This window comes from Mirounga angustirostris, unplaced genomic scaffold (assembly GCF_029215605.1).
Source record: "Mirounga angustirostris isolate CCGP_5_RB_7025 unplaced genomic scaffold, mMirAng1.0.hap1 SCAF_14, whole genome shotgun sequence".
NCBI lineage: Eukaryota > Metazoa > Chordata > Mammalia > Carnivora > Phocidae > Mirounga > Mirounga angustirostris.
This window is the reverse complement of record NW_026991722.1, coordinates 44,902,260-44,921,924: the sequence shown is the minus strand read 5'-3', so window position 1 is coordinate 44,921,924 and position 19,665 is coordinate 44,902,260. Positions and strand designations below refer to the sequence as shown.

At 37.1% G+C, this 19,665-nt stretch overlaps 1 protein-coding gene across 4 annotated transcripts in view; it reads right to left on the bottom strand.

The window, feature by feature from the left end:
• Positions 1–19,665, bottom strand: part of SS18 (SS18 subunit of BAF chromatin remodeling complex) — a 93,741-nt gene that overhangs the window by 7,774 nt on the left and 66,302 nt on the right. For all 4 annotated transcript variants that reach the window (XM_045886897.1, XM_045886896.3, XM_045886898.3 and 1 more), the window contains one exon: positions 18,358–18,491. In XM_045886897.1, coding sequence (XP_045742853.1) covers positions 18,358–18,491 — 134 coding nt within the window. The remainder of the gene's footprint in view (positions 1–18,357; positions 18,492–19,665) is intronic.

The following is a 19,665-nucleotide window of genomic DNA, read 5'->3' as shown; positions in this document are numbered from 1 at the left end:
CAAGCGTGCTCCTTGGTTTTTATCCAAATGAGTTGAAAATTTATGCCCACACAAAAACCTGCACATGGAAGTTTATAGCAGTTTTATTCATAATTGCCAAAATTTGGAAGCAACTAAGATGTCTTCAATAAATGAATGGATAAACAAACTGCAGTACATCCAGACAACGGAATATTATTCAGCACTAAAAAGAAATATGCTATCAAGCCATGAGAAGGATTTAAACGCGTATTACTAAGTGAAATGAAAAGGCTACATACTATATGATTCCAAGTATATGACATTCTGGAAAAGGCAAAAATATGAAGACAATAAAAAGGTCACTGGTTGCCAGGGGTCAGCAAGGAGAGAGAGATAAACGGGGAGCACAGAAGATTTTTAGGGCAATGAAACTATTCTGTATGATACTATAATGGTGGATAGATATCATTACAGATTTGTCAAAACCCACAGAATGTACAACACCAAGAGTGAACCCTAATGGACACTATGGACTTGGGGTGATAATGATCTCTCAACCTAAGTTCACGGATTATAACAAACGGACCACTCTGGGATGCTGATAGCAGGAGAGACTATACATATGCAGGGGTAGGATTTATATGAAAACTCTCTGTACTTTGTATTCTATTTTGTTGTGAACCTAAAACTGCTCAAAACAATAAAGCCTATTTTTAAAAAATTAAAACATGCTTCCAGTCAAGATGGGTTTACCCCCAAAACCACTGAGAACATATGTAATGATCACATTCAGGACACAAGGTAACAAAGAACAGCAACTTGAGAAACTGGAAACAAATGAGGTGAGCCCTCTGGTTACACACTTTACTGCATTGAGAGTCTCTACACTGCAGTGTGTGGAGTGGAACTAAGGCTGCATCTGAGTTAAAGACATAAAGCTTAGAGCCTGGAGAGAAAACAGGAGCTAGAGTTCATAGGATAGAGTACTAGAAAGGAGAGAAATGCACAAAAAGAACTGCAGATCTGCAGAGGAACTCTCTTGAGTATTCAGTATAGTACTGATATGCAAATGCATGCAAGGAAAATACCCATCTAAGGAAAGAAACAACCAAAAGTATTAGAGGAAACAATACTTGGCACTCATAAAGAAACAGAAATAGTGCTTATTCCCACCAGCCAGAGTGAAAAACCTCACAATTCAAGGGCAATGGGTTGAGTACTCAAAAAGTTACTTAGCAGAAATACTTAGCAGACAACTAAACACTGCTTTGGTCCTGCCTAAAAACCTTAAAAGCAATCCACATAAGATCAAGATGTGTCTACATTACTTAACTGCATCCCAAAACAAACCTCAAGAATATTTCTAAGAATATATATGTATCCACCACCAAACAAAGTAAAAGTGATATTCATAATTTCTGGCATACAATCAAACATTATCATGCATAAAAGGATGAGAAAAATGACCCATAATGAAAAGGAAAAAAAAAAATCAATCAAAACTGATCCAGATGTTAAGAATTATCAGAAAAGAATATTAAAACAATTATCATACCTGTATTCCAGATGCTCAAAAATTTAGGCAGAGACAAGGAAGACATAAAAATGACCCAAATTGAAATTCTAGGAAAAAAAACCCCAAACTGAAATTCTAAAAGTGAAAAATACCTGGGAATGGATTAGAAGCAGATAAAACAATGAACAAGAAAACATGAGTGAACTTTAAGACACAGCAAAAGAAACTACTCAAAATAAAACAGAAAAAAAATAAAACAAAAAACTGGTACAAGTTTAAGCAGCCAAATATACATGTAACTGGAGTCAACTAATCATGTAATTGGAGAGGATAGAAAAGGATATAGGGCTAAGAGAAGGAAAAATACTTGGTCAGAATTTTTCCAAATTTGATGAAAACCATAAAGCTACAAATCCAAGAAGATATATGAACCCTAAGCTTAAAAAACACTGAATAATTTCATAAAGGTAAAAATCTTTAAAAACAGCCAAAAAAAGAGGGCACCTGGGTGGCTCAGTCATTAAGCGTCTGCCTTTGGCTCAGGTCATGATCTCAGGGTCCTGGGATCGAACCCCACATCGGGCTCCCTGCTCCGCGGGAAGCCTGCTTCTCCCTCTCCCATTTCCCCTGCTTGTGTTCCCTCTCTCACTGTGTCTCTCTGTCAAATAAATAAATAAAATCTTTAAAAAAAATAAAAACAGCCAAAAAAAGAAATACCAACTACCAGAAAAGAAAGAGAAGAATAACAGCAGATGCCTCCTTGGAAATAATATAACCAAGAAGACAGTGGAGCCAAATTTTTAAAGTACTGAAAGTAAAAAAACAAAACAAGCACGGGAGCGCACCGAGGGATCTGCTGGGTTTGTAGACTCCACACCAAGTCGGGTGCCAGAGACAGAAATGCTCGGTCACAGGCCGAGTGAGCACAGAGTGCAGCCAGAGACTGGGGAGATGGGAGGGAGTGACTGCTTTTTTCTGGGGGCTCACTGAGGAGCGGGCCCCGAGGTCTCACCTCCTCTGGGGCGGAGATTGGGAGGCCGCCATTTTCACTCTCGGCCTCCAAAGCCGCACGGAAAGCTTGCAGGAACAAAAGCTCCTGAGGGCAAACCCAAGCAGATTACTTAGTCCGGAGCGGGCTCGGCCGGGGCAATTCCGCCTCCGGCAAAGACATTTGGGAACAACGGCAACAGGACCCTTCCCCCAGAGGATCAGCGAGAACAGCCAGCCAAGACCAAGTTTACCGATCAATGAGAACGGCAGAACTCCAGCGCTAGGGGAATACCGCACATAGAATCCATGGCTTTTTTCCCATGATTCTTTAGTCTTTCAAAGTTAATTTCTTTTAACTTTTTTTTTTTAGATTTTTCTTTTTCCCTTTTACACCCAACATATTATCAATCCCTTTTTTAAAAAACATTTTTATTTTTCATTTTTAGAATCATATTCTATCCCTTCATAGTAGTTACCTTCATTTTTGGCATATATATATAAATTGTTCTCTCTTTAAAATTGAGATAGTTTCTTCTAACAGATCAAACTATACCCTAAATCTCTAGTGTATGCTTTTGTTCTACTCTCCTGCCTAATCACATTCTCTCCCTTTTTTTCCCTTTTTTTTAAATCCTCTTCTTTTTTCAAACAACTCCTTATCAATTCCTTTTATAAAATTTTTTATAATTTTCATCTTTACAGTCATATTCCATCCCTTCATCATATCAACCCTTATTTCTGTACATATATAAGTTTTTCTTTCTTTAAAATTTTGGGCGGCACTTTCTCTTCTAACAGACCAAATACACCGAAAATCTAGTGTGTGGCACTGATCTATGCACCAGCCTGATATTCGATCATATTCTGGGTTTTTTTGTTTTGTTCTGTTTTTGTTTGTTTTTATCTTTTTCTTTTTTCTTTCTTTCCCTTTCTTTTCCCCCAGCTCCAGGTCTTTTCTGATTTGTTTAGAGTATATTCTCTGGGGACATTGTTACCCTGTCAGCATTTTGTTCTCTCATTAATCTATTCTCCTCTGGACAAAATGAAAACACAGAAAAAAATCACCTCAACAAAAAGAACAAGAGGTAGTACCGACTGCCAGGGACCTACTCAATATGGACATTAGTACGATGTCGGATCTAGAGTTCAGAATCATCACTTTAAAGATACTAGCTGGGCTTGAAAAAAACATGGAAGTTATTAGAGAAACCCTTCCTGGAGAAATAAAAGAACTAAAATCTAACCAAGTCGAAATCAAAAAGGCTATTAATGAGGTGCAATAAAAAATGGGGGCGCTAACTGCTAGGATAAATGAGGCAGAAGAGAGAATCAGTGATACAGAAGACCAAATGATGGAAAATAAAGAAGCTAAGAAAAAGAGAGATAAACAACTACTGGATCATAAGGGCAGAATTTGAGAGATAAGTGATACCATAAGATGAAACAACATTAGAATAATTGGGATCCCAGAAGAAGAAGAAAGAGAGAGAGGGGCAGAAGGTATATTGGAGCAAATTATAGCAGAGAACTTCCCTAATTCGGAGAAGGAAACAGGCATCAAAATCCAGGAAGCACAGAGAACCCCTCTCAAAATCAATAAAAATAGGTCAACAACCCGACATCTAATAGTAAAACTTACGAGTCTCAGAGACAAAGAGAAAATCCTGAAAGCAGCTCAGGACAAGAGATATGTAACCTACAATGGTAGAAACATTAGATTGGCAACAGACCTATCCACAGAGACCTGGCGGCCAGAAAGGACTGCCATGATATATGCAGAGCACTAAATGAGAAAAATATGCAGCCAAGAATACTATATCCAGCTAGGCTGTCATTGAAAATTGAAGGAGAGATAAAAAGCTTCCAGGACAAACAAAAACTAAAGGAATTTGCAAACACAAAACCAGCCCTACAAGAAATCTTGAAAGGGGTCCTCTAAGCAAAGAGAGAGCCTAAAAGCACCATAGACCAGAAAGGAACACAGACAATATACAGTAACAGTCACCTTACAGGCAATACAATGGCACTAAATTCATATCTTTCAATAGTTACCCTGAATGTAAATGGGCTAAATGCCCCAATCAAAAGACACAGGCTATCAGATTGGATTAAAAAACAAGACCCATCGATATGCTGTCTGCAAGAGACTCATTTTAGACCCAAAGGCATCCCCAGATTGAAAGTGAGGGGCTGGAAAACCATTTACCATGCTAATGGACACCAAAAGAAAGCTGGGGTGGCAATCCTTATATCAGACAAATTAGATTTTAAACCAAAGACTGTAAAAAGAGATGAGGAAGGACACTACATCATACTTAAAGGGTCTACCCAACAAGAAGATCTAACAATTTAAATATCTATGCCCCTAACATGGGGGCAGCCAATTATATAAGGCAATTAATAACAAAAGCAAAGAAACACATTGACAACAATACAATAATAGTGGGGGACTTTAACACCCCCCTCACTGAAATGGACAGATCATCTAAGCAAAAGATCAACAAGGAAATAAAGACTTTAAATGACACACTGGACCACATGGACTTCACAGACATATTCAGAACATTCCATCCCAAAGCAACAGAATACACATTCTTCTCTAGTGCCCATGGAACATTCTCCAGAATCAATCACATCCTAGGTCATAAATCAGGTCTCAATCAGTACCAAAAGATTGGGATCATTCCCTATTTTCAGACCACAATGAAAATGAAAACACAACTGTTCAAAATCTTTGGGATACAGCAAAGACAGTCCTAAGAGGAAAGTATATAGCAATACAAGCCTTTCTCAAGAAACAAGAAAGGTCTCAAGTACACAACCTAACCCTACACCTAAAGGAGCTGGAGAAAGAACAGCAAATAAAGCCTAAACCCAGCAGGAGAAGAGAAATAATAAAGATCAGAGCAGAAATCAATGAAATAGAAACCAAAAGAATAGTAGAACAGATCAACAAAACTAGGAGCTGGTTCTTTGAAAGAATTAACATGATTGATAAACCCCTGGTCAGACTTATCAAAAAGAAAAGAGAAATGACCCAAATCAACAAAATCATGAATGAAAGAGGAGAGATCACAACCAACACCAAAGAAATACAAACAATTATAAGGAACATATTATGAGCAACTCTATGCCAGCAAATTAGATAACCTGGAAGAGATGGATGCATTCCTAGAGATGTATCAACGACCAAAACTGAACCAGGAAGAAATAGAAAACCTGAACAGACCTATAACCACTAAGGAAATTGAAGCAGTCATCAAAAATCTCCCAACAAACAAAAGCCCAGGGCCAGATGGCTTCCCAGGTGAATTCTACCAAACATTTCAAGAAGAATTAATACCTATTCTTCTGAAACTGTTCCAAAAAATAAAAGTGAAAGGGAAACTTCCAAACTCGTTTTATGAGGCCACCATTACCTAGATCCCCAAACCAGACAAAGACCCCATCAAAAAGGAGAATTACAGACCAATATCCTTGTAAATATGGATGCAAAAATTCTCACCAAAATACTAGCCAATAGGATCTAACAGTACATTAAAAGGATTATTCACCACGACTAAGTGGGATTCATCCCTGGGCTGCAAGGTTGGTTCAACATCCGCAAATCAATCAACGTGATACAATACATTAACAAAAGAAAGAACAAGAATCATATGATCCTCTCAATAGATGCAGAAAAAGCATTTGACAAAGTACAGCATCCTTTCTTGATCAAAACTCTTCAGAGTATAGGCATAGAGGGTACATACCTCAAGATCATAAAAGCCATCTATGAAAAACCTACAGCGAATATCATTCTCAATGGGGAAAAACTGAGAGCTTTCCCCCTAAGGTCAGGAACGCATCAGGGATGTCCACTATCACCACTGCTATTCAACATAGTATTAGAAGTCCTAGCCACAGCAATCAGACAACAAAAAGAAATAAAAGGCATTCAAATCGGCAAAGAAGTCAAACTCTCACTCTTTGCAGATGATATGATACTTTATGTGGAAAACCCAGAAGACTCCACCCCAAAACTGCTAGAACTCATACAGGAATTCAGTAAAGTGGCAGGATATAAAATCAATGCACAGAAATCAGTGGCATTTCTATACACCAACAACAAGACAGAAGAAAGAGAAATTAAGGAGTCGATCCCATTTACAATTGCACCCAAAACCTTAAGATACCTGGGAATAAATCTAACCAAAGAGGCAAAGGATCTGTACTCAGAAAACTATAAAATACTCATGAAAGAAATTGAGGAAGACACAAAGAAATGGAAAAATGTTCCATGCTCATGGATTGGAAGAACAAATATTGTGAAGATGTCAATGCTACCTAGAGCAATCTACACATTCAATGCAATCTCCATCAAAATACCACCCACTTTTTTCAAAGAAATGGAACAAATAATCCTAAAATTTGTATGGAACCAGAAAAGACCCTGAATAGCCAGAGGAATGTTGAAAAAGAAAAGCAAAGCTGGTGGCATCACAATTCTGGACTTCAAGCTCTATTACAAAGCTGTCATCATCAAGACAGTATGGTACTGGCACAAAAATAGACACATAGATCAATGGAACAGAATAGAGAGCCCAGACATGGACCCTCAACTCTATGGTCAACTCATCTTTGACAAAGCAGGAAAGAATGTCCAGTGGAAAAAAGACAGTCTCTTCAACAAATGGTGTTGGGAAAATTGGACAGCCACATGCAGAAGAATGAAACTGGACCATTTCCTTACACCACACACAAAAATAAGACTCAAAATGGTTGTAAGACCTAAATGTGAGACAGGAGTCCATCAAAATCCTAAAGGAGAACACAGGCAGCAACCTCTTCGATCTCAGCCACAGCAACTTCTTCCTAGAAACATCACCAAAGGCAAGGGAAGCAAGGGCAAAAATGAAGTATTGGGACTTCATCAAAATAAAAAGCTTTTGCACAGCAAAAGAAACAGTCAACAAAACCAAAAGACAACCAACAGAATGGGAGACGATATTTGCAAATGACATATCAGAAAAAGGGCTAGTATCCAAAATCTATAAAGAACTTATCAAACTCAACACCCAAAGAACAAAGAATCCAATCAAGAAATGGGCAGAGGACATGAACAGACATTTTTCCAAAGAAGACATCCAAATGGCCAACAGACACATGAAAAAGTGCTCAACATCGCTCGGCATCAGGGAAATCCAAATCAAAACTTCAATGAGATACCACCTCACACCAGTCAGAATGGCTAAAATGAACAAGTCAGGAAACGACAGATGTTGGCAGGGATGCGGAGAAAGGGGAACCCTCCTACACTGTTGGTGGGAATGCAAGCTGGTGCAGCCACTCTGGAAAACAGTATGGAGGTTCCTCAAAAGTTGAAAATAGAGCTACCATATGATCCAGCAATTGCACTACTGGGTATTTACCCCAAAGATACAAAAGGAGGGATCCGAAGGGGTACGTGCACCCCGATGTTTATAGCAGCAATGTCCACAATAGCCAAACTGTGGAAAGAGCCAAGATGTCCATCGACAGATGAATGGATAAAGAAGATGTGGTATACACACACACACACACACACACACACACACACACACACACACAATGGAATATTATGCAGCCATCAAAAGGAATGAGATCTTGCCATTTGCAACAATGTGGATGGAACTTGAGGGTGTTATGCTGAGCAAAATAAGTCAATCAGAGAAAGACATGTGTCGTATGACCTCACTGATATGAGGAATTCTTAATGGCAGGAAACAAACTCAGGGTTGCTGGAGTGGAGGCTGGGGTGGCCAGGTGATAAACACTGGAGAGGGTATGTGCTATGGTGAGCGCTATGAATTGTGCAAGACTGTTGAATCACAGATCTGTACCTCTGAAACAAATAATGCAATATATGTTAAGAAAAAAAAAGAAGATAGCAGGAGGGGAAGAACGAAGGGGAAGAAATCAGAGGGGAAGACGAACCATGAGAGATGATGGACTCTGAAAAACAAACTGAGGATTATAGAGGGGAGGGGGGGAGGGAGGATGGGTTAGTCTGGTGATGGGTATTAAAGAGGGCACGTTCTGCATGGAGCACTGGGTGTTATGCACAAAGAATGAATCATGGAACACTACATCAAAAACTAATGATGTAATGTGTGGTGATTAACATAACAATAAAAATTTTTTTTAATTAAAAAAATAAAATGTATAGATTTAAAAAACAAAACAAAACAAAAAAACAACCTGTCAAACTAGAATTCTATACCCAGAATAAATATTTTTCAATAATGGAAGAGAAATAAACACTTTCTCAAACATACATAAACTGAAGACCTACATTACAATAAATGTTAAAAACAATTTCCTTTCCTTCACGCAAAGGAAAATGATACCAGATGGAACTATGAATCTACCATAGGAATCAATAGGACCAGAAATAGTAAATATATAAGATTTTTTACTATTTAAATATCTTTAAAGGATAATTGGTTTTTTAAGAAAAATAAATTCCACGTACAACAGAGTTTATAACACATGTACAAATAAAATTTATAACAATAACACAAAGGTTGAGAAGAAAGAAATGAAAGTAAACTATTGAAAGGCTTTATACTATACATAAGGTGGCATAATATCACCTAAAATAAGCTACAAGATGGGTGAACTTTGAAAACATTACACTAAGTGAAAGAAGGCAATCACAAAACACCACATATTGCATGACTCCATTTATCTCAAATATCCAGAATAAGAAAATCTATACAGACTGAAAGTAAACTACCTGTTTCCTAGGGCTGAATGTTTAGAGAAAAATGAACAAACTAAAAAAAAAAAAAAAAAATCCCATTGAATGGTATACTCTAAAATGGTGAGTTAATTAATGGTATGTGAATTATATCAATATAGTTTTTTTTAAAGCAGGAAAAAGGTACAAAATAAGACAGAAAAAAAAAAAGAGAATAAAGAACAAAATAAGAAATTAAGATGATGGATTCAACCAAATCCATAATCACATAAAACATAATGTTCAAAGCCCCTCCACTAAAAGGCAGAGATTGTCAGATTGGATAAAAAAGCAAGACTTGACAAATGTTGTCTTCATGAAATACAATTTAAACATAAAAACACAAATATGTTAAAGATAAAAGGATAAGGGGTGTCTGGCTGGCTCAGTCGGTAGAGCATACAACTCTTCATCTTGGGGTTGTAAATTCCAGCCCCACATTAGATGCAGAGATCACTTAAAAATAAAATCTTTAAAAATAATAAAAGGATAAAAAAAGATATGTAATTCTATCAATAATCCAAAGAAAGTTGGTGTGGCTATATTAAAATCAAAAAGATCTCAGAGCAAAGAATATTATCACAAATAAAGTTATTTCATAATAGTAAAGGAATAAATATTTTTTAAAATTTTATTTATTTATTTGACAGAGAGAGAGAGAGAGCACAACCAGGGGGTGCAGGAGGCAGAGGGAGAAGCAGGCTCCCTACTGAGCAAGGACCCCGACGCAGGAATCAATCCCAGAACCCTGGGATCATGACCCGAACCAAAGGCAGACGCTCAACCTACTGAGCCACGCAGGCATTCCGTAAAGGAATAAATTAATCAAGACGGAAAATTCCTAAAAATGTATAAAACTTAAAAAGGTAGCATTATGATACATGAAGCAAAAATGGATAGAACTGCAAGGAAAAATAGACAAACACACAATTATAGCCAAAGATTTAATGTCTTTCTCAATAGAAAATCAAGCTAAGATATAGGTGACTTGAACACTATCAACCAACCTGATCTAACATTTATAGAACATCCTCACAGACTATATTGTGGGCCAAAAAGTATGTCTCAATAAATGTATAACAATTCAAGTTAATTAATGTTGATGGAATTATGATGATGGAATTAAATGAGAAATCAGTGACAGAAAAATATCTGGAAAATCTCCAAATAGTTGAAAACTAAATTATACACTTCTAAATAACAGTTGGATCAAAGAAGAAATCAAAAGCAAATCAGAAAATATTTTCAACTGAAAATAAAAACACAACATATAAAAATTTGTGGGCTGTAGTTTAAGTAGTACTTAGAGGGGAATTTACAGCAATGAACACCTAAATTAGGAAGGAGGGCAGTTCTTAAATCAATGGGAATTCAGCTCTTACCTTAGGAAATAGGAAAAGAAGAGCAAATGAAACCCAAAACGAGCAGGAGAAAAAAAATAATAAAGAAGAGGGCAGAAATCAAGGATAAAAAAAACAAATTGGGCTGGGGGGGTGCAGCAGGGGGAAACCTGTAAAACAAAAAGCTGGCTCTCTGAGAAGATCAATAAGTACATAAAAACCGGTAGCCAGATTACTTTGGGGGAAAAAAAAAAGAGAGAGAAGATACACATTACCAATATCAGAAATGAAAGAGAGAATATCACTACTGATACTAGAGATACTAAAAGGATAAAAAAGGAATCATTCGACAAAACAAATGAAATGGACAAAGCCCTTAACAAATACAAGTATCTCCTCAAGAAGAAATACATAACCTGAATACGCCTATGTTTAATAAAGAAAATAAATTTGTAATTAAAAACCTTCCTGCGGGGCGCCTGGGTGGCTCAGTTGGTTAAGCGACTGCCTTTGGCTCAGGTCATGATCCTGGAGTCCCGGGATCGAGTCCCGCATTGGGCTCCCTGCTCGGCAGGGAGTCTGCTTCTCCCTCTGACCCTCCCCCTCTCATGCTCTCTCTCTCTCTCTCATTCTCTCTCTCAAATAAATAAATAAAATCTTTAAAAAAAAAAAACCTTCCTGCAAAGAATATCCAAGCCCAAACAGCTTCACTGGTGAATTGTACCAAACATTTTAGAAGGAATAATATCAATATTACACAAATCCTTCAAGAAAACTGAAGAAGGAGGGCGCCTGGGTGGTTCAGTTGGTTAAGAGTCTGCCTTCGGCTCAGGTCATGATCCCAGGGTCCTGGGATCGAGCCCCACATCGGGCTCCCTGCTCGGCAGGAAGCCTGCTTCTGCCTCCCTCTCTGTCTCTCATGAATAAATAAATAAAATCTTTAAAAAAAAAAAAAAAAGAAAAGAAAACTGAAGAGGGGTGATTTCCTTCTAACTCACTTTATGAAGCCCGTGCTACTTTGATAACAAGACCGGATAAAGACATTAAAAGAAAACTAGAGTCCAATATCCCTCATAAGTATAGATGCAAAAATTCTTTTTTTTCAAAGATGCAAAAATTCTTTTCTTTTTTTTTAAAGATTTTATTTATTTATTTGACAGAGAGAGACACAGCAAGAGAGGGAACATGAGCAGGGGAAGTGGGAGAGGGAGAAGCAGGCTTCCCGCCGAGCAGGGAGCCTGACGTGGGGCTCGATCTCAGGACCCTGAGATCATGACCTGAGCCGAAGGCAGACACCCAATGACTGAGCCACCCAGGCGCCCCAAAGATGCAAAAATTCTTAACAAAATTTTAGCTGATCAACTCCAACAACATATAAAAAGGATAATAACACATCATGACCAAGTGGAGTTTATCCTAGCTATGCAAGATTGATTTAAAACTTGAGTATCAAAAAAATTCTTGAATATCAAAGAATATTACTTAACATACTAAATTAAAAAAGGAAAGCTATAATTCCTTCAAAATATATGGGAAAATCATTTGACAAATTTCAACATTCATTCCTAATAAAAATTTTCAGCAAACTAGGAATACAGGCAACAACCTCTACTTGATAAAGGACACCTACATAAATCCTACACATCTTACATAAGGCTGAAAGGCTGATTGTTATACACCTAAGATTAGGAATAAGACAAAAGATGTCCAACTATTTCTAGTTGACACCGTATTAGAGGTTTTAAGGCAGGGATAGATTAAGGGGGAGGGAGGCGGAGCATTCAGATTATAAAGAAAAAAATAGTCTTTATTCACAGGCAACATGATTTCTATGTGGAAAATCTTAAAGAAATTTTTTTTCCAAGATTTTATTTATTTGTCAGAGAGAGAGCACAAGCAGGGAGAGTGGCAGGCAGAGGGAGAAGCAGGGCCCCCACTGAGCAGGGAGCCCGATGCAGGACCCAATCCCAGGACCCCGGGATCATGACCTGAGCCGAAGGCAGACGCTTAACCAACTGAGCCGCCCAGGCGTCCCTATGTGGAAATTTTAAAGGAATCTACAAACAAATAATGAGTTAATGTTAAAGTTTTGGTAAAATATCAATAAAAATAAACTATACTTTTATATAACCAGCAATTATCAACTATAAATTGAAATTTTAAAAAATTTACATTATCAAAAATATAAAATACCTAGAGATAAATCTGACAAAAATCTATGTTAAGACCTGTATGCTAAAAAGTACATTGACACTGCTGAAAAAAATTTTAAAGGGACATATGCCATGCTCATAGGATGGAATACTCACTGACATCATATAAAGATATAGTTGTCTCCAAATCTATACATTTAAGGCAATCCCCATCAAAGTATCAGTAGGCTTTTTGTAGAAACTGGCAAGCTGATTTTAAAATTCATATGGAAATGCAAAAAACTTAAAATGCCTAAACAACTTTGAAAAAGAACATAGTTGGAAAACTCACAACATCTAATTTCAAAACTTACTATAAAACTATAGTAAAATGACAGCATGGTATAGACACAAAGACTAATAAATAGATCAGTCCAGAAATAAGCAGTTAGGATTTTCAGCAAAGGTTCAAAGATAATTCAGTAGAGAAAGGATAGTCTATGCAACAAATGCTGCTCAGAAAATTAGGTATCCATTTGAAAACAAAAATACAAACTTTAATTTGTGCTTCCTACAAAAATTAACTCAAAATGGATTACAGACTTAAATGTAAAGTCTAAAAATATAAGGCTTCTAGAAGAAAGAATTAAGAGAAAATCTTTGTGACTCTGGATTAGGTAAAGATTTCCTACATATAGTATCAAAAGCATGATCTATAAAAGAAAAAGTTGATAAATTGGACTTCATAAAAATTTTAAAGTTCCTCTCTTCAAAAGACAATGCTGAAAGAATGAAGGGAGAAGCCACAGACTGGAGAAAAATATTTGCACATCATATACCTGATAAAGGACTTGAATGTACAATATAGAAAGACCTCTCAATACTCAACAGTAAGAAAATAAAGAACAGAATTTTAAAATAAGCAAAAGATTTGAGCAGACATTTCAGAAAAGATACACAGATGGAAAATAAGCACATGATTAGCCATTATCACTGGTCCTTTGGGACATGAAAATGAAAAGCACAATGAGCTATCACTATACATGCTTATCAGAATAGGTAAAATTGAAAAGACTGACCCATCAAAAAGTATCAAATAGTACACTTTTAATATGTGCATTTTATGGCATGTCAATAATACTTCAGTAAAGTTGACCCATCAAAAAGTATCAAATAGTACACTTTTAATATGTGCATTTTATGGCATGTCAATAATACTTCAGTAAAGTTGACCCATCAAAAAGTATCAAATAGTACACTTTTAATATGTGCATTTTATGGCATGTCAATAATACTTCAGTGAAGTTGTTTAAATACAGAAGGGTGGAGAAATACAACAGTCCCCCCTTATCCACGGTTTTGCTTTCTGTAGTTTTAGTTACCCGTGGTCAACTGTGGTCCAATAGCAGAAGATCCTCCTGACACATCATCAGCAGGTCAACAGCAGCGTAATACTACATCACTGCGCCTACATCATTCCCCTTACTTCACCTCATCACGTAGGCATTTTATCAGCTCACATCATCATAAGAAAGGTGAATACAGTACAATAAGATATTTTGAGAAAGACCACATTTGTATAACTTTTATTATAGTATATTGTTATAATTGTTCTTTTATTATTCTTTATTGTTGTTAATCTCTTACTGTGCCTAATTTATAAACTAAACTTTATCATAAGTATATATGCATAGGAAAAACATTGTATATACAGGGTTCAGTACTATCTGTGGTTTTAGGCTTCTATTGAGGGTATCGGAACATATCCTTTGTGGGTAAGGGGTGGAGCTACTATAAAGCAAGGCAATGGAGGATGTTACTATTTTTAAGGATTTATTTATTTATTTTAGAGAGAGGGCACAAGCCAGGGGAGGGGCAGGGAGCGGGGTTGGGGGTAGAGAGGGGAAGAAGACTCCCTGCTGAGCCCAACACGGGGCTTGAACTCACAACCCTGAGATCATGACCTGAGCTGAAATCAAGAATCAGATGCTCAACCAAATGAGCCACCCAGGTGCCCCAAGGATGTTACTATTTTAGATAGGTAGACCATGAAGGACTCCTTGATATGACATGGTGACAGATCAGAGCAGAGATTGGAAGAAAGTGACAAAGCCACACATTGGATCTGAGGGAGAAATATGCCTGATGTGTATGAGAACAGCAAGCAAGCGAAGGTGACTGAAGCAAACTGAATGAGGGCAGCTATAAATACAGAGATGAGGTAGTGAGACGGGGGGGGTGGGGGGGCACAAGTCATATAGGGCTTTGTAGGTCATAATAAGATCTGGCCTTCACTATAAGACTGAAGTCACCACAGGGCTTTAAGCAGTGGCTTTAAAAGCATCTAATGTTTTTAAAAGGTCATTCTGGGTCCTATGTGGGGCATATCCTATAGCGGAGCTAGGATGATAGCAGGAAGACCAGGAAGGAAGATATTGCAATAGTCCAAGTGACTGACAGTTGGAACTTTGACTTGGGTAAGTGCAGGAGGCTGTAAAAAACAGCTAGATACTGGACAGATTTTGAAGGAAGAGGTGATGAGATTTGCTGGTTTACAAGATGTGGATTTGCAAAAATGAGGGGAGCCAAGATGACTCCAGAACTGAGGAACTGAAAGAATCAAGCTGCCGTTACTGAGATAGGAAAAAATGATGGAGAAGCAACAGCCTTTAGCAATGATTTCTCTTTCAGTTCTCCCCCTCTTTTAGTTCATCCTGCACATTGCTGTAAGAGTCATCTGCCTAAACCACCACTATAATTATATTACTGTTGGATTTAAGAATCTGTATTAGTTTTCTATTCCCTTTACTATCTTGAAGAGGTGAACTACTTTCCCTAAAATGAAAAGACCAACAAGCGTTTGGGTTGGGGGGATACAGAGAAGGTGAAACCCATGATAACTGTGGGAAGGCTATTAACACTACAGTAGCTAAGATGGTCCCCTCCTCATAGCCTTTTCTAGTGGGGAAGGAGATGTGGCTGGCATCTATCCAAACGTCTTTATCTATAGTACCATCCCAAATTCTTAAGTAGTTCAGGGGGTGGAATAATTATAATGGAAGAGGCAGTATATCATATGTCTATCGTATATACAATACCACACATAGTATCACATACGTTTACCAAGTGCCAGGCATAGCTAGTATTTTATATGCCTCATTTAAAACCCTTTATAGGCTCCAAATGATGTCAGGATAAAGTCCAAGTCCCCTAACATGGCTTATAAGAGTCTTTCTAATCTAAACTTTAACTTCTCTCTCCAATCTTGCCTCTCCCTCCCCATGCTTCTGCTTTACTCAACCACACACCTCAATGCTAGTCCTTTGTGAATACACTTCTTTCTGACTAGAACACCCCTCCCTCCTCTATGTCTACTTGTCTAATACCTACTCATTCTTGGGCCCTCACACTAATACAATGCTTCCCAAAGAACATTTTTTCTATTATCTACATTAGGAGCCCATTTCCACAAAAATCTTGCCTTTCTTCACCCAGGTATTTCTCACACTATATTATATCATCTGTTTGTCTGGATCCTGTCTAAATTTAAGTTCACAAAGGCAGAATTTATATTTATCTTATTCCCCAATGTACCCCGATTTTAGGTATTTGGCACATAAATATTGCTCAAGAAACATTTACTTAATGACTGACGTTAAGCTTAGGGGATTTAGAAATACATCATGTAGGGAGAATATGGTTAGTTCAGTCCATGACATGATAAAGTTGACTGAAATAGCAAGACATCCAAAGAGAGATGTTCCATACACAGCTGAAAAAAATGGAGCTGAAGTTGGGTTGCAAAGGGTGGGCTGAGGGTACTGAAAATAAAAAACTGGGTGAATAGAGAGACCAAGAAAAACACTGAGCCAGGGATTGATATTTGGATAAAAGAAAGATGAGAAGCAAGTGAAAAAATAAAGAAGGAATTACTGGAAGTATAAGAGAAATTTAAAAAGCACAGTAATCAGAAGCTAAACAAAACCATTCAAGAATGAAAATAGGAATACGTGTCAAATATGTCAAAAGTAAAGTCAAGAAAGACCAAGATATTTAACTGCTCCACCAGGGCACCTGGGTGGCTCAGTCGGTTAAGCATCTGACACTTGACTTCAGCTCAGGTCATGACATCAGAGTTGTGGGATGGAGCCCCAGGTCAGGCTCCGCGCTCAGCATAGAGTCTGCTGGAGATTCTCTCTCTCTCCCTCTGCCCCTCCCCTCACTCAGGCTCCATGCTCAGCATAGAGTCTGCTGGAGATTCTCTCTCTCTCTCCCTCTCCCTCTGCCTCTCCCCTCACTCTAAATAAATAAATAAATAAATAAATAAATAAATAAATAAATAAAATCTTTTTAAAAAAAGATTGCTCCACCAGCCATAGGGACCATTCTGTTTTACTCCTTTAGGACCTAATATAGTGTCCAGCACATACAGAAAATTAATAAATATTTGCTGACTGAGGGGATAAACGATCAGAAGCTCACTTTTTAAAAAGTTAACTTGTAAATTAGAATGAGCCTAAACCTTGCCATCAGGAATCTTGCCCTGAGTCATTCGCCAAGACTTTTTCACTTTTAAAACTTAAATAAAATTCCTACCTCATCCTTTGATTTAGTATTAATGGATTTTTAAAAAAAATATTACTCATTTGTCCTTACCCCTTTAGTTTAAGTCTCTTCTATCTCTTTTATCTTTATCACTGAAATAGGAAGTGTCAGTACAAGGGGCAGTGGGCTTGAGAGAGCACTGATAAAAGAACTGCTCACGCCCTCAAGTTTTAATTAGTACTGCACTGAGTTGTTCCTCAACCAGATCATCTACACTGGCCTTGGAAGCATAACGTACAAAAAAAATAACCTATTTTGGGTAGCTTAAGTAGTGAGCAGACCAGATTATCCTCACTAGATAGTCATTAGACAATACTGAAATCAATCTAAAGAAACTGCCAACTTAATAAATCATTTTCATTATAATTTAGAGTGCGTATAATAACAAGATTCACAAAACAATGATGTGGCACAGATTATTAAGTCTGAAAGTTTACTGATAAAAAGAAGGAACTTAAGTAAATCCTAGGTTCAAGAGAATACAGTCATCTTAAAATGAGATACGTCTCTACATATATGAAAATAGAAGGAAAGAGAACAGGAGATAAAGATTACTAATACTTGAGATAATGGGTATGTGTATGAAAGGCATCAGAGACAGGAGGTGAATATGAACTGAAAGAGGACAGACATCAATGATGTGGAGGAAGTGCAGTGGATATGCTGAAGTCAAGATGAGAACTACGAAGAGCACTGACCCAGATGGACTACAGGTCAGTAAACACGAGGGAGATCAGAGAAATTAGGAGCCTTAGAATAGAGAATGATGTTTGTAATACCTACAGGAAGTCTGCCTGGGGAAAGACCAGAGAGAAAGAGAATATGAATGAATATGAATGAATGCTGGTGCCCAGAGATGACATGTTTTATATGTTACTGTAACTATGACCAACTCTGCTAGCATTCTATGAAAAAGACTCAAAAGTAAATTTTTTTGTTGTTAACTCATATGCTATGAACAGGAGGAGGGAAAAATGAGCCTTCAAGTGAAAAACACCCTAATGAAGACTGAACAAACAATGGGGCAGCCAAACAGTTGGCCAAATAACTTACCTGGTCATATCCGTAAGGCCTCTGCTGTGGCGGCTGTGGTGGTCCAGGCTGTGTTGGTCTATAACCCCCATATTGCTGACCTTGTCCTTGTGGGTAGTTAGGATACTGAGGACCTGGACCACCCTGTGAAGGACCTGCAAAATAATTAACACAAACAAAAACCCAGATATAAACACAACTCTCAAAAGGGTTTAGAACTAGATGCTATTATGTTTTTATATCTAAACAAAAAAGGATAGTTTAGCATCCTGATCTTCTCAAATATTTTGAAATAAATTCCATAGGTTGTAAGAGTGGAAATATTGTAAGGATTCCACCATGTACAAGATGTTTTGATTCGGTGTAACTAGTAAGCTATGTGTTAACCATCAAAAAAAAATTTTTTTTAATGAGTAAAAGAGACTCAGGAGTTGTGAAGCAGGTTAATTCTATGGTATTAAGAAAATTCATCTATACCTCTACTAGAAAGTAACCAGTATAAGCAACAGATAAAAGAAGAAGCAAGAAGCAGATTCAAATTAAAATACAGAAATAATTTCTAAATAAAGTTTGGGAATCAATGATATTTATAGCTGTATGACTCTAGATTTATACTTGCAATCCCCCCAAAATCACAAAGAATAATTTTCCATGTAAATTCTAGATTTATATTTGCAATCACCAAAAGAATGCTTTATGTTCTGCATTGGTAAACTTACTATCACAATATTTTTAAACCAAAACTAAAGAAGACTTGAAAAGCCACAGGTTGCATGTGAAAAAACTTGTTTCAAAAGTTATATTCTGTGTACCAATCACCTTTAATACTTAACCCATAAAAATGAGTGATTTCCAATTCCAGAGATGGCAAGGGACTAATCTGGCTTGCCCAACAAATATGTCTGTTTCATAAATCCCACTACTGCCTATTGTAAAGAATGCTTTATAAAGCATAAGCTGAAAACCTTTGACACTTAAATGTTTTCTATCATAGCCATTCAAAATCTGCCATTAAAAAAAAAAAAAAACTGATGGCAGAGGAAAATGTCAAAAGAGAATAAATTTCCAAGCATAAATTCCATCAGTCTATTATTTATTTATTATACATTCAATTTTTAAAACTCTAAATTTTCTATTAGAAGAAAGTACAACAGAAGCCTATGAATAAGCAAAATGGGAACTTCTCTGGGATTCCCAATGTCTAACAAAACAGCATTTAACTACTTCAACTGAAAATATTCAGTTTCATTTACTCTTTCTTCCCATTGACAGTATTTGTATCAATGAATTTACATGATTTAACCACACCGTATTTGTTTTCATGTAAAC